The sequence below is a fragment of the Seriola lalandi genome, unplaced genomic scaffold, assembly GCF_002814215.2.
Source record: "Seriola lalandi dorsalis isolate HSWRI2012SDOR001 ecotype SW California unplaced genomic scaffold, Sedor1 jcf7180002054901, whole genome shotgun sequence".
Taxonomy (NCBI): domain Eukaryota; kingdom Metazoa; phylum Chordata; class Actinopteri; order Carangiformes; family Carangidae; genus Seriola; species Seriola lalandi.
This window is the reverse complement of record NW_019525453.1, coordinates 1,833,958-1,847,131: the sequence shown is the minus strand read 5'-3', so window position 1 is coordinate 1,847,131 and position 13,174 is coordinate 1,833,958. Positions and strand designations below refer to the sequence as shown.

General features: G+C 40.9%; 2 protein-coding genes across 2 annotated transcripts; both read left to right on the top strand.

Annotated features, from left to right (window-relative positions):
• Positions 1-1,328: 1,328 nt before the first annotated feature.
• hsp90aa1.1 (heat shock protein 90, alpha (cytosolic), class A member 1, tandem duplicate 1) lies at positions 1,329-6,179 on the top strand. The gene is made up of 11 exons (XM_023430277.2): positions 1,329-1,501; positions 2,498-2,647; positions 2,809-3,175; positions 3,290-3,423; positions 3,544-3,849; positions 3,968-4,133; positions 4,299-4,489; positions 4,581-4,728; positions 4,823-5,091; positions 5,240-5,573; positions 5,753-6,179. Exons 2-11 carry the CDS (start codon positions 2,498-2,500, stop codon positions 5,860-5,862), a joined length of 2,175 nt encoding a protein of 724 aa, XP_023286045.1. The 5' UTR covers positions 1,329-1,501; the 3' UTR covers positions 5,863-6,179.
• A 350-nt stretch (positions 6,180-6,529) lies between these two features.
• Positions 6,530-12,909, top strand: hsp90aa1.2 (heat shock protein 90, alpha (cytosolic), class A member 1, tandem duplicate 2). Its single transcript, XM_023430276.2, has 11 exons — positions 6,530-6,693; positions 8,680-8,829; positions 9,051-9,417; positions 9,531-9,664; positions 9,898-10,218; positions 10,344-10,509; positions 10,660-10,850; positions 11,366-11,513; positions 11,596-11,864; positions 11,992-12,325; positions 12,476-12,909. Exons 2-11 carry the CDS (start codon positions 8,680-8,682, stop codon positions 12,586-12,588), a joined length of 2,193 nt encoding a protein of 730 aa, XP_023286044.1. The 5' UTR covers positions 6,530-6,693; the 3' UTR covers positions 12,589-12,909.
• Positions 12,910-13,174: the final 265 nt, after the last annotated feature.

The following is a 13,174-nucleotide window of genomic DNA, read 5'->3' as shown; positions in this document are numbered from 1 at the left end:
ATACACTGCCATCCTCTGGTTAGCTGAAGTCACTAACACCCACAATGGACCAGAGATTTCTAGTCTTGTTTCTTACACAAGATTCTGTTTAGCGTGTAGTCCCACATTTGGAAATTTCTTATGAGTTCTTTTTGGTATATTTCAAGTTTTATGGAGGGTGAGTGACGGTAAATGTACCGTATGATAGAAAATGAGCATCTTCCCTCTGTCCCTTGCTCTCTCACATGGTTCTTAGAGCTTTCTTCAACAGACTGTATGTTTTGCAAAATTTCCAATAATAATGATATATAATTATTATTCCCTGTAATAATAATTCCCTATGTAATAGAATTCCCTAAATTCCTTAAATAGCCATGTCACATCTGTGTTCAGGAATTTAGGATTCTGTTTTGATTCATTTTTGCAGTAAAAAGTACAAACTAATAGTCATAGTTTCTTTTAAGTCACAAATATCAGTATAAGATCCATCCTGCATTTCATAACAGAGAGTTTTCATTCTCTCATGGCTTCCAAGTTACAGTACTGTATCACATGTTAAGAGTGACCAGCGTATTTCTGTCTTCAATAAATTGTTTTCAGCTTAATCCAGACTGAATATCAGCCAAATAACTCTAAATCTAATGAAAAATATGCTTTTGCAATTGTGTATCGTTGCAATTGTGGCCCTTCCTCTTTCAATCTTAAGATGGCTGATTCTGTTTGTAAACTCCATTGACTGATGAAGGCCATGAGATGCAGCTGAAAGCTCTGGACAATTTTCCTGTAAAGTGACCTAATGCAAAGATTTTTTTTGTCAGACCGCTATAATGGAGTTTATTATGATTTTAATCATGTTTAAAGGTGTGACATGAACCCTAGCAGACACAAAGAATCTGAGAGGCAATTTCCTTTCATGTGTATCTCAGCTTCTATGATATATGCTGCACATAAGCTGTGGTCTGTTCTAAAATATGTGAAACCTTTGAGATTCACCCCAATCTTGCATGCCAAAAAAAGACATGGGCCTACTGTCCATAGGAAGGCCTGTGGTGTGTGTCCAGCAGGGCAACATGACAGCAGCTGATAGCAAAGGCAATGCACAGCTGTGACGCTTACAAGAGGGGCATGGAGCCTACCAGCCAGACAAGCTATCAGGAAAGCTCTCGTTGTGAGTGACAGGCACTCCTTGTGACTCTGCAGCCCTATAAGGACACATAAACTTTAGGGCTCTGGTGTCTCACTCACCACCCCCCATCAACCCCCCCTTACTGCCATGAACGTATCTTCTAGAAGCTTCTGAATGGGAGCTTCGAGAAACCACCCCTTAAGTATAAAAAGACACCGGCATGTCACGGGGTCTGCATAGAGTCAAAAGATACTCTCTTGAACACACCAAAGGAGAATTACTGCCCACAGGAGCAGCGAGGCACACATTTGGAACTCTTCAAGAAGAGAAGAGAAGACCGGTGGTACATTTGACGACTATCTACAAGAAGAGACAAAATACAAAATTACACTCAAGGTAAGACCGTAATATGAAAAATCAAATACAGCTGTGTTTCTGCATGCAATTAAAATGAAAATTGCTAAAATAAAATGTAAAGTATATTGGGTACTTAAATGGCAGGAACAGATGCAGGGGGACGCAAATACTTCCTCAACAGATTATATAAAAATAAAACAAATAATAAAAGTGCACAAATATAAATTAAAGTACACTTAATCCAGATGTTTGATATCAGTTATTAGTGTGAATAGCCTATTTAACATTAGTATCTTTGTGACACTGTAACATGCAAGGAGCACATGGCAAGCAGGGTGACCCTGAGTGTGAGAGCAATAGTACATGAGCAGGAAAACCAACTGGCACAAAGAGCAGATGTGGCACATTTGCATCTTAGTTCAGTCACAAAGGAAATAAGAAAAATCAATACAATTGAATGCAATGGAATCATATGGAACTTTTGTACGACCTGTAATTAAAGATTAATTATGAATGTGTGTAACTAAGGAATTGAAGAAATTTTACGATAAGGCAGAACTGTTTGTGCTGAATTTATATACCACAGTCATGAAAATAGATAAAGGATCCTCACTCCGCTATGGTTCAAGACCTAACTTATTTTTTCTTCTGTCTTTGAAATCGGAGGCCATTACTCCTTCTTTTAAGATAAAGGTGTTAAATGACACATGTTGAAGACGTTGGGGGTTGGGAAAAGCATCAGAGCTCCACCCATTTTCCAAATGGCATGTCTTTGATTGACAGAAGTAACATGTGTTCATCTAGCATCAGCGATAGCTACCCCAACCCCCACCCCCCCTCAAGCCATGAGGCTGTCTGTAACAAGAGGGGGGAAAGAGACTTTAAATATAACAGCAGGAAAATATTTCCAAGATATGTAACACATATAATACAACTTTATTTCAGAGCAAAATAGTATGTTTAACTATAGAAAGCATAATTATAAACCCAGAATAAGATTTTATTAAACACAATATAATGTGTGCTGTCTTTTAGATGCCTGAGAACGCTGGACACGTTATGGAGGAGGAAGCGGAGACCTTTGCCTTCCAGGCTGAGATTGCTCAGCTTATGTCCCTTATTATCAACACTTTCTACTCAAACAAAGAGATCTTCCTTAGAGAGCTCATCTCCAACTCCTCAGATGTAAGTAAAACCAGCACCTTCACCATTTGTTCCTATGTAATCTATAAATATACAGCTGGGCCAAAAAGACTGAAACCATTTTCTCACTCACTTGAATATATAAGCTGCCCTAACATTTATGCAAACAACACTATTTCAACTTGCTTCTCTCTTCTGGACAGGCCTTGGACAAAATCAGATATGAAAGCTTAACAGACCCCAGCAGACTTGAGTCCTGCAAGGAGATGAAAATTGAAGTCATGCCTGACCTGCACGCTCGCACACTGACCCTGATCGACACAGGTATCGGCATGACCAAGGCTGACCTGATCAACAACCTGGGAACAATCGCCAAATCTGGCACCAAGGCTTTCATGGAGGCTCTGCAGGCTGGAGCCGACATCTCCATGATCGGTCAGTTTGGTGTGGGTTTCTACTCTGCCTACCTGGTGGCTGAGAAGGTGACAGTCATCACCAAGCACAACGATGACGAGCAGTACGTGTGGGAGTCTGCAGCTGGAGGCTCATTCACAGTCAAACCTGATACTGGTAAATTTCATTTCCCTCGTTGATATATTACTCCATTTGATAATTTGCACAATGAATATAATTTGACTCATTACCTGGCACTGCTTTCATCATTGATTTTACTGTTCATTTTAGGAGAGTCCATTGGCAGAGGTACAAAAGTGATCCTTCACCTCAAGGAGGATCAGACAGAATACTGTGAAGAGAAGCGCATCAAAGAAGTTGTAAAGAAGCACTCACAGTTCATTGGCTACCCTATTACACTTTATGTAAGTTTTTAGAGAAGCCTATTAGCAATAAGAATCAAGCAAAAATACCTAATAATAACCATTTTTAACAATGATAGTGAAAAAAAAATCCTAAACCACCATTCTTTTCATATATTTAAGGTGGAGAAGACAAGGGAGAAAGAAGTTGATCTTGACGAGGGAGAAAAGGAAGAAGAGGTTGAGAAAGATGCTGCTGAGAACAAAGACAAACCAAAGATTGAGGACGTTGGCTCTGATGAGGATGAGGACACAAAGGACAGCAAGAACAAGAGGAAGAAGAAGGTCAAGGAAAAGTACATTGATGCTCAGGAGCTGAACAAGACCAAGCCCATCTGGACCCGTAACCCCGACGACATCACCAATGAAGAGTATGGAGAATTCTACAAGAGTCTCACCAACGACTGGGAGGACCACCTGGCTGTCAAGGTAAGCTAAATCGACTGATGATAAACATACCAAAAAGTGCAACTCAAGGACCTTGGTATTATCACCTAATGTCATACTTTTAAGTTCATCAATTTATACCTATATCTTTTCTCTGCAGCATTTCTCAGTGGAGGGTCAGCTGGAGTTCCGAGCCTTGCTCTTTGTACCCAGAAGAGCTGCATTCGACCTCTTTGAAAACAAGAAAAAGAGAAACAACATCAAGCTTTATGTGCGCAGAGTCTTCATCATGGACAACTGTGAGGAGCTAATTCCAGAATACCTCAGTAAGTGACATATGAATAATATATATTACAACCAACATCTAACGTATAAATACCATAAACTATACTTTCTAGCTGTCATTTATATTCATTTGATGTGTTTTTACCTTCAAGAATGAATTTTGTCTGGCTTTGGATGGCTAAGCAGCTTTCATCTCCTCCATTCAGATTTCATCAAGGGTGTGGTGGACTCTGAGGATCTGCCCCTGAACATCTCCAGAGAGATGCTGCAGCAGAGCAAGATCCTGAAGGTCATCCGCAAGAACCTGGTCAAGAAGTGCCTGGAACTTTTCACAGAACTTTCTGAGGACAAGGAAAACTACAAAAAGTACTACGAGCAGTTCTCTAAGAACATCAAGGTAGTTTGATCTATCTTAGATAATATCTTTAGCCTTTACCCATCAGAATGTCATATTTTTCATATTAGTAACACATTATTTCATGTTTTAGCTTGGCATCCATGAGGATTCACAGAACAGGAAGAAGCTGTCTGAGATGCTGCGCTACTACACCTCAGCCTCCGGAGATGAGGTGGTTTCCCTGAAGGACTATGTGTCTCGCATGAAGGACAACCAGAAACACATCTACTACATCACAGGTTAGATTTTCATTCTTTTTTTGTACTTTTGCTTAGAATTTCTCTCACATATGATTTAAGTAATTAACGTATGAATTTAAATTACCTTTTACAGGTGAGACCAAAGACCAGGTCGCCAACTCTGCCTTTGTGGAGCGCCTTCGCAAAGCCGGCCTTGAGGTCATCTACATGATCGAGCCCATCGATGAGTACTGTGTCCAGCAGCTGAAGGAGTACGATGGCAAGAACCTGGTTTCAGTTACCAAGGAAGGCCTGGAGCTGCCTGAGGATGACGAAGAGAAGAAGAAGCAGGAGGAGCTCAAAAATAAGTTTGAGAACCTTTGCAAGATCATGAAGGACATCCTCGACAAGAAGATTGAAAAGGTAATGGAAACAGCAGAATAATTACGCTATCTATTTAAATGTTCCAATAATATTGTGCTTATATGCTACATTTCATTACAGACAGGATGTAGTCACAAATTCTGCAGTTGAGGCAGAATATTCATAATCTTTTTTTTTACCTCTGCAGGTCTCAGTCTCCAACCGCCTGGTCTCTTCCCCCTGCTGCATCGTTACCAGCACCTACGGCTGGACAGCCAACATGGAGAGGATCATGAAGTCTCAGGCCCTGAGAGATAACTCCACCATGGGCTACATGACAGCTAAAAAGCACCTTGAGATCAACCCCCTGCATCCAATCGTTGAGACCTTGAGGGAGAAGGCAGAGGCTGACAAGAATGATAAGGCTGTTAAGGACCTGGTCATCCTCCTGTTCGAGACTGCACTACTGTCCTCAGGATTCACACTGGAGGACCCACAGACACACGCCAACCGCATCTACAGAATGATCAAGCTTGGTCTTGGTAAGTTTTTTCCCCCTGACTACTTACCTGTCTGCTTATAATGCATTAATAGAATAGAATAGAATAGAATAGAATAGAATAGAAAGCCTTTATTGTCATTGTATTTAAAATCCAACAAAAATAGGAGTCTTTGATTTTTAAGGGTCTTTGGTTGCTAATGTATGTACTCTCATTCACAGGCATTGATGATGATGATTCCGCAGTTGAAGACCTCATTCAGCCTGCTGAAGAAGACATGCCAGTCTTAGAAGGTGATGACGACACATCAAGAATGGAGGAAGTCGACTAAAATACTCAGTTGACTCTTTCCTGCTTTCTTAATTTTTATTTTTGTAAGATATATTGCTTCTTCAAATAGACATTTCATTCTAACACAGCTCTCATTTCTTGAACAGTATTAACTAGTCAGTACAAGTTAATTAATGGAATTAATGCAGGCCACAGTGTGGTTTAGTCTACATTACATCAGCTGGTTATATGAAACTACTGACAACCATTAAGAGTAATATAAAGTCACTGGGAATTTGACTTATGTCTCTTTTTGTAACTGTTACATTTTCTATGAAATACATTCAAATTTATAATAAAATGTATTCACAAATAACATTTATGGTCTCTTCGACTGAGTCTATTGCATGCTGAATTTCATCAATTTGTTTGGTTACTACAAACAAATAGGAGCCTATGTGAAGGGGGATTTTCTCCACATGTTACAAGTGAAGTAACTTTCATTTATCAACTCATCCTGATTCACTCGATGTTCTGGAATTTTCAGTGAACACTCATTCATTCTAGTCTCTACACCCGCACGCCTTCCTCACCCGGCTCAGCCCCTCTTCCTTTAATCCCACCTACTCCAGCCAATAATGGAGAGAGAGGCGTGCACATACATCGTGATTGACAGCCCACTGGGCCTGTCAGTGACCACCACCGAGCTGTCGCGAGGAAGATTCCAGATGGTTCTGGAGGCTCAGGTCAGGATTTCTCGAACGCTCGCAGAGGATACAAAAGCTGCACAGCTCCCGTTTCCATTAGAAACCTCACCGGCCGGTTGTCTGCGATTTCGAAAAACGACCTCCACACGTTTCTTACCGAAGTTTTCGATACACGGAGGACCAAGGTAAATTAATTGAATATATGTATAAATTTTATTTTATAACGGTCGTATTATAACTGAGATGCCAACTGATAAAATATAATATTATATACTTTGACATTCATGTCAGCCAATGTTGTTATATAGCTGTCGCTCAGGCAGTTCTCATTGAAGGCGATATTTTATGACATGACAATTATAATAAAGTAGCTTATTCTGACATGCCTGGATGCAAATGGTGATGCGCTTAGTGAAGGCAGCATCAAGTCTACTGAATGTACATCGTGTAATAATCAGATTACGACAATACAATAACTATAGGCCTACCATGTTTATTTTACATTTCCACATCAAGGTTTATAACGGTAGTGACAGAGGGGCTTCCCTGGCACATCAGCGTTATTAGCACATTTCTTAAAACTTTTCCAAGCATTATCTTGTCAACTATCCCGCCCACATAACCTTTCGCTTGTTCGACAGCAGCTAGACGGACCACATGGTGCATTTGTGGTGCACCTGTCAGGCACCAATAATGTGAAGCAAGCGCTCAACTTAATAAACTTTAATAATATTCATGGACAGAGACATCATTGATAGATTTTCCTCTGCCGTCAGTGCAAGTACAGGGCGATCATTCACAGTTCTTCCTCAGATGTTAGGAGGAGGAGCTTTCTATTCCTATGGAAACTGCTAGAGAGGTCTGTTCGCCTCTTGGTACCTTCTAGAAACTTGCATTTCGCCTGGGAAACCGACAGGTGGAGTCATTTTTGCTGATGCTAATATATAATTCTAGCCACGTGCTCCACTTTAATTAACCAATAAACAATCCTGTCACTAACAGTAGGAGGATAATAACACATGTAAATGTGCTGTCATGTGTTATCTAATTTTGTGGGCTGAGATACATTAATCCATCACTGATCTCTCAGTTGTAAAACTGTTTGAGACTATGTAGTATATTTTTAAAATCTGTTGAATACAACTATCACACTACACTATCCGTATATAAATTTAATTTCTTTTGCTGCTGTCCAGAAATAAAATATTTATTATGTAACTTGCTTAAAGGCAGATGCAGGTGGATTTAGTCCCTTTCGTCAAAGATGGATTATAGAGAGGTGGAGCAGTGAGCTGAGCTGGACAGTCTGTCACACCACCTGCCTCTATTAGTGATACATGCTCACACATAACCTATAATTACTGATGCATACCTTACTGCTACCTCAGGTAATTGTTGTTAACTGTCAACTGGTTATTAGACAGTATCAACAGAGACACATTGTGTAATACCAGAGCCATGTAATAAATACTGTCACTGTGCCAGGGTAATTTATTCAACTCTATGGCAGTTATTGAGACTTGTGGTTTGTGGTGGTGTTCATTCCATGGTATAATAATATAGGTTGTAACTCTTACAACAACACAACACTTACAACTTGCACATTACCTGAAGGTGATTGGCAGTGCTCGTTGTAAGTGTGGCAGTGTAGTGACTCACTGTCACTTCTCGCTGTCACTACTTGCACAGACCAATGAACACAGTCGTGCACACAGGCCCTTAACATGTCTGGTTAACTGTAAAAATGAGATGAGAACAAACAGAACTGTTGTTTTCTTTCGGCTGCTCCGGTTAGGTATCACCATAGTGGAACACCATTTACACAGTTGATTTAGCATAGGTTTTTGTGCTGGATGTCCTTCCTGATGCAACTCTGGGTTCTAGGATTGAGGGGATTGAACTGCCAACCCAGGGATCAGTGGCCAACCTGCTGTACCACCTGAGAAATAAAACGGAAATAGCTATCAAAATGTAGACTTATTAAATGTACAGAGTTATGGCAATGCAGTTAGCCCTCTAATCTTAGTGAAATAATTCTGCAAGCATGTGTACTGTGCTTAAGAGAGACTTGTTGCCAGCTAATATGACATACCATCTATTTTGTGTGTGCATGTGTTATCCATGATAAATGCACATTATAAAACAAATATTCATTTGTCCCCTCTGCTTAGATGCCTGAATCACATGATCAGCCGATGGAGGATGAGGCTGAGACCTTTGCATTCCAGGCTGAGATTGCTCAGCTCATGTCCCTGATCATCAACACCTTCTATTCCAATAAAGAGATCTTCCTTAGGGAGCTTATCTCCAACTCCTCGGATGTAAGTTTGCCATAGTGTTAGTCTAAAGCTGTTTCATTAATCTCATGTTGTGTCAAACTTGTTTTTTGAGCTTGTTTTAAGGTAAGTATTGTTATATGCTGCGGCTATAATACATAAAAATATGCTAATAAAATGTATATTAAAAATGACAAATACAGAAAAATTTTAAATCAATCATTTGAATTTCTGTCAAAACTTTTAATCATTTTTTTAAATTCCAGGCCCTGGACAAAATACGCTATGAGAGTCTCACTGACCCCACCAAGCTCGACACTGGCAAGGACCTCAAAATCGAAATCATTCCCAACAAAGAGGAACGCACCCTGACCCTGATTGACACAGGTATCGGCATGACCAAGGCTGACCTGATCAATAATCTGGGCACAATCGCAAAATCTGGCACCAAGGCTTTCATGGAGGCTCTGCAGGCTGGAGCCGACATCTCCATGATCGGTCAGTTTGGTGTGGGTTTCTACTCTGCCTACCTGGTGGCCGAGAAGGTGACAGTCATCACCAAGCACAACGATGACGAGCAGTATGCCTGGGAATCCTCAGCTGGTGGCTCATTCACAGTAAAAGTGGACTGCTGTAAGTAATGTAACTGCCATTGTTTTGTGGTTATATATAAGTTATACTCTGACAGGAATAGGAGGTGGCTGGGTTATCTGTACCGTGCACTGACCTATCTTTTCTCTGTGCAGCTGAGCCAATGGGTCGTGGCACCAAGGTGATCCTGCACCTGAAAGAAGATCAGACAGAATACCTCGAGGAGCGAAGAGTCAAAGAAATTGTGAAGAAGCACTCACAGTTCATTGGATACCCCATCACACTATTTGTAAGTACTATTCCAATTGGGTAATTGCTTTTAATACGTGGTAATATGTGAGCTAAGGTTTCAAATTGCTCAGACATCTAAATTAAGTCACATCAGTTAATGCTGCAAAATACATGTGTGATTTTTTAAAATTTATTTCAACAACAATGTAATTTTTCTTTAAAAGGGACAACAGATGGCAAAAACTCTAGTTAGTAGTTCTAGCCAGTGACTAATGAGTTGTTTTCCTTCAGGTGGAGAAAGAGCGTGACAAGGAGGTGAGTGACGATGAGGCAGAGGAGGAAGAGAAGGAGAAAGAGAAGGATGAAGAAGAGGAGAAGGACGAGGACAAGCCCGAGATTGAGGATGTTGGGTCAGATGATGAGCACGACCACGACAAGTCTTGCGACAAAAAGAAGAAGAAGAAGAAGATCAAGGAGAAGTACATTGACCAGGAGGAGCTGAACAAGACCAAACCCCTGTGGACCCGGAACCCAGATGACATCACTAATGAGGAGTATGGAGAGTTCTACAAGAGTCTTACCAATGACTGGGAGGACCACCTGGCGGTCAAGGTTGGTCTCTCAGCTGTTATTTTTTACCTGGAGGAGCAGAAGTTCTTCATATTGGGTGTAATTTAACACAAGTAATATAATCAAATTTGAAAACTGACCTTAAACACAACAAATTTTCTCCACAGCACTTTTCAGTAGAGGGTCAGCTGGAATTCCGTGCCCTGCTCTTTGTGCCTCGCCGTGCTCCGTTCGACCTCTTTGAGAACAAGAAGAAAAAGAACAACATTAAGCTGTACGTGCGCAGGGTCTTCATCATGGACAACTGCGATGAGCTCATCCCCGAGTACCTCAGTGAGTTTTAACCCAAGTGTGGAATTATTGGCATGTGCAGTTTGTTCATAAATAAAATAATCGGCTAATATTATATCAAATGAAAAATACGTCTTTCATATTAGAAATGTAGATATATTGCTGACCAGGTTGTCTCTGCCAACTTACCAGATTTCATCAAGGGTGTGGTGGACTCTGAGGATCTGCCCCTGAACATCTCCAGAGAGATGCTGCAGCAGAGCAAGATCCTGAAGGTCATCCGCAAGAACCTGGTCAAGAAGTGCCTGGAACTTTTCACTGAACTCGCTGAGGACAAGGACAACTACAAAAAGTACTACGAGCAGTTCTCTAAGAACATCAAGGTCAGTGTCCTCTCCTTGCACTGTGCAAGCTGCAAGTTTTTCCTATCTTGTCTCTTTCAAACTTTTGGCAGCCACCTCGTGTTAAACCCTTGTGCCTTGGTTTGATACTGTAATAATGTCATCACAGAGCAAGCCAGATATAAATTCTGCACTAGCACGATGTAGCTTACCTTTGCTTTCAGTACAAAGCTTAACAAGAACCTTTGGAATTCTAGTTAATGATCACCTTTGTTCCTCTGACCCAGTCACAAGCCATCTGTTTGATCCTTTGGCCATATTGTCCCAATGAAAAGCTGCTTTAAGCCTTGTACAGAGCCTCTTACTGCCATGTTCTGTTTAAATGTAGGCACTATGGTATGGACCTAATTGGCTATGTAGTGTTTTCACATATTTGAACCCACCCATCAAACACACTGGTATAGTAAAGAAGCAATAATGTAATTGTTAACAGAATTAAATGTTGATTGAATTGATGTGCTTGCAACTGCATGTTGAATGTTTCCTTTGTTTTTTAGCTCGGTATCCATGAGGATTCACAGAACAGGAAGAAGCTGTCTGAGCTGCTGCGCTACTACACCTCAGCCTCCGGAGATGAGATGGTGTCCCTGAAGGACTATGTCACACGTATGAAGGACAACCAGAAACATATCTATTACATCACAGGTAAGGAAGCTTTTCATTTATAAACAGTGTAAATGTAAATTGAGAAGTCTTGTCTTACAACATTTCCATATCTGTATTTCAGGTGAGACCAAAGACCAGGTGGCTAACTCTGCCTTTGTGGAGCGCCTTCGTAAAGCCGGCCTAGAGGTCATCTACATGATCGAGCCCATCGATGAGTACTGTGTCCAGCAGCTGAAGGAGTTTGAGGGCAAGAACCTGGTTTCAGTGACCAAAGAAGGCCTGGAGCTGCCTGAGGATGATGAAGAGAAGAAGAAGCAGGAGGAGAAGAAGGCTCAGTTTGAAAACCTATGTAAGATCATGAAGGACATCTTGGAGAAGAAGGTGGAGAAGGTGAGCAGATGAATAAATTAAACAGCATGTAAACACCCTGTGAGAGTATAACTTTGTATTGTGTATAACCCTCAGGTATGCAGTTGAGGCAGAATATGATTGTATTAATACTTGTCTACCTCCGCAGGTCACAGTCTCCAACCGACTGGTCTCCTCCCCCTGCTGCATCGTCACTAGCACTTACGGCTGGACGGCCAACATGGAGAGGATCATGAAGGCCCAGGCCTTGAGAGATAACTCCACTATGGGCTACATGGCCGCTAAAAAGCACCTTGAGATCAACCCTGACCACCCCATCGTGGAGACCCTGAGGCAGAAGGCAGAGGCTGACAAGAATGACAAGTCTGTGAAGGATCTGGTTATCCTGCTCTTCGAGACCGCCCTGCTCTCCTCAGGATTTACTTTGGATGACCCCCAGACCCACTCCAATCGCATCTACAGAATGATCAAGCTGGGTCTTGGTGAGGATATGTGTTTTGTTACACAGTTCAAAGCGTCTTGCAAATTACTATCAATAAAATAATACACTGTTTGTTGAGTCGATTATTGATTTAAATCAAATAATTACCTGGCTTCACTGACTAATAATCCGCTTCTTCTTCTTCTTCTAGGTATTGATGAAGATGATCTGACATCAGATGATGTCACCTCTGCTCCCACCGAGGACATGCCCCCTCTGGAAGGGGATGATGACGACACATCCAGGATGGAGGAGGTGGACTAAGCCCATTTCTATTGCCTGCTAGTATTCAGAAGTAGTGTTCTAACAAATTTCAAGTTTGATGTTGTAAATGAGCCTGTAATGCCCCACCCTCACTTTATTCCCCCTTGCATTGACCATATGCTGTTCAGATTCATTCCCTTTAGAACTTTATTTTTTAAGTTGTCAGTTTTTGTATCTTGAGTTTTATCAACGCATTTGTTTTTGTATTTATTGACATTCCGATGTTCTTTGTGTGGTCTTACTTTAACTGTAAATATATGAAAATTGATACTGTTATTTGAAACGGTGGGACCTAGAAATAAAGGTTTACCATGTTAACAAGCCATGTTTTGGTCATCCTTACTGATAATATAATATGCATTTGGGTAAAAATAAACACACTGATGGAAGAAATGAGAATGTTAAAACCAAATATACAAATAATGTTCTCTCCAGCCTGACTTTTATGTAAAATGTATGAATTGACACATAACAGGGGATCTGTTACCAGTCAGGTGAATGAATAGGATGGACTATGTGCTCTACAGCTAGCAAAATAATGCATTTACATTTTAAATGTTCAGGGACCTCAGGGTTTACTTCATAA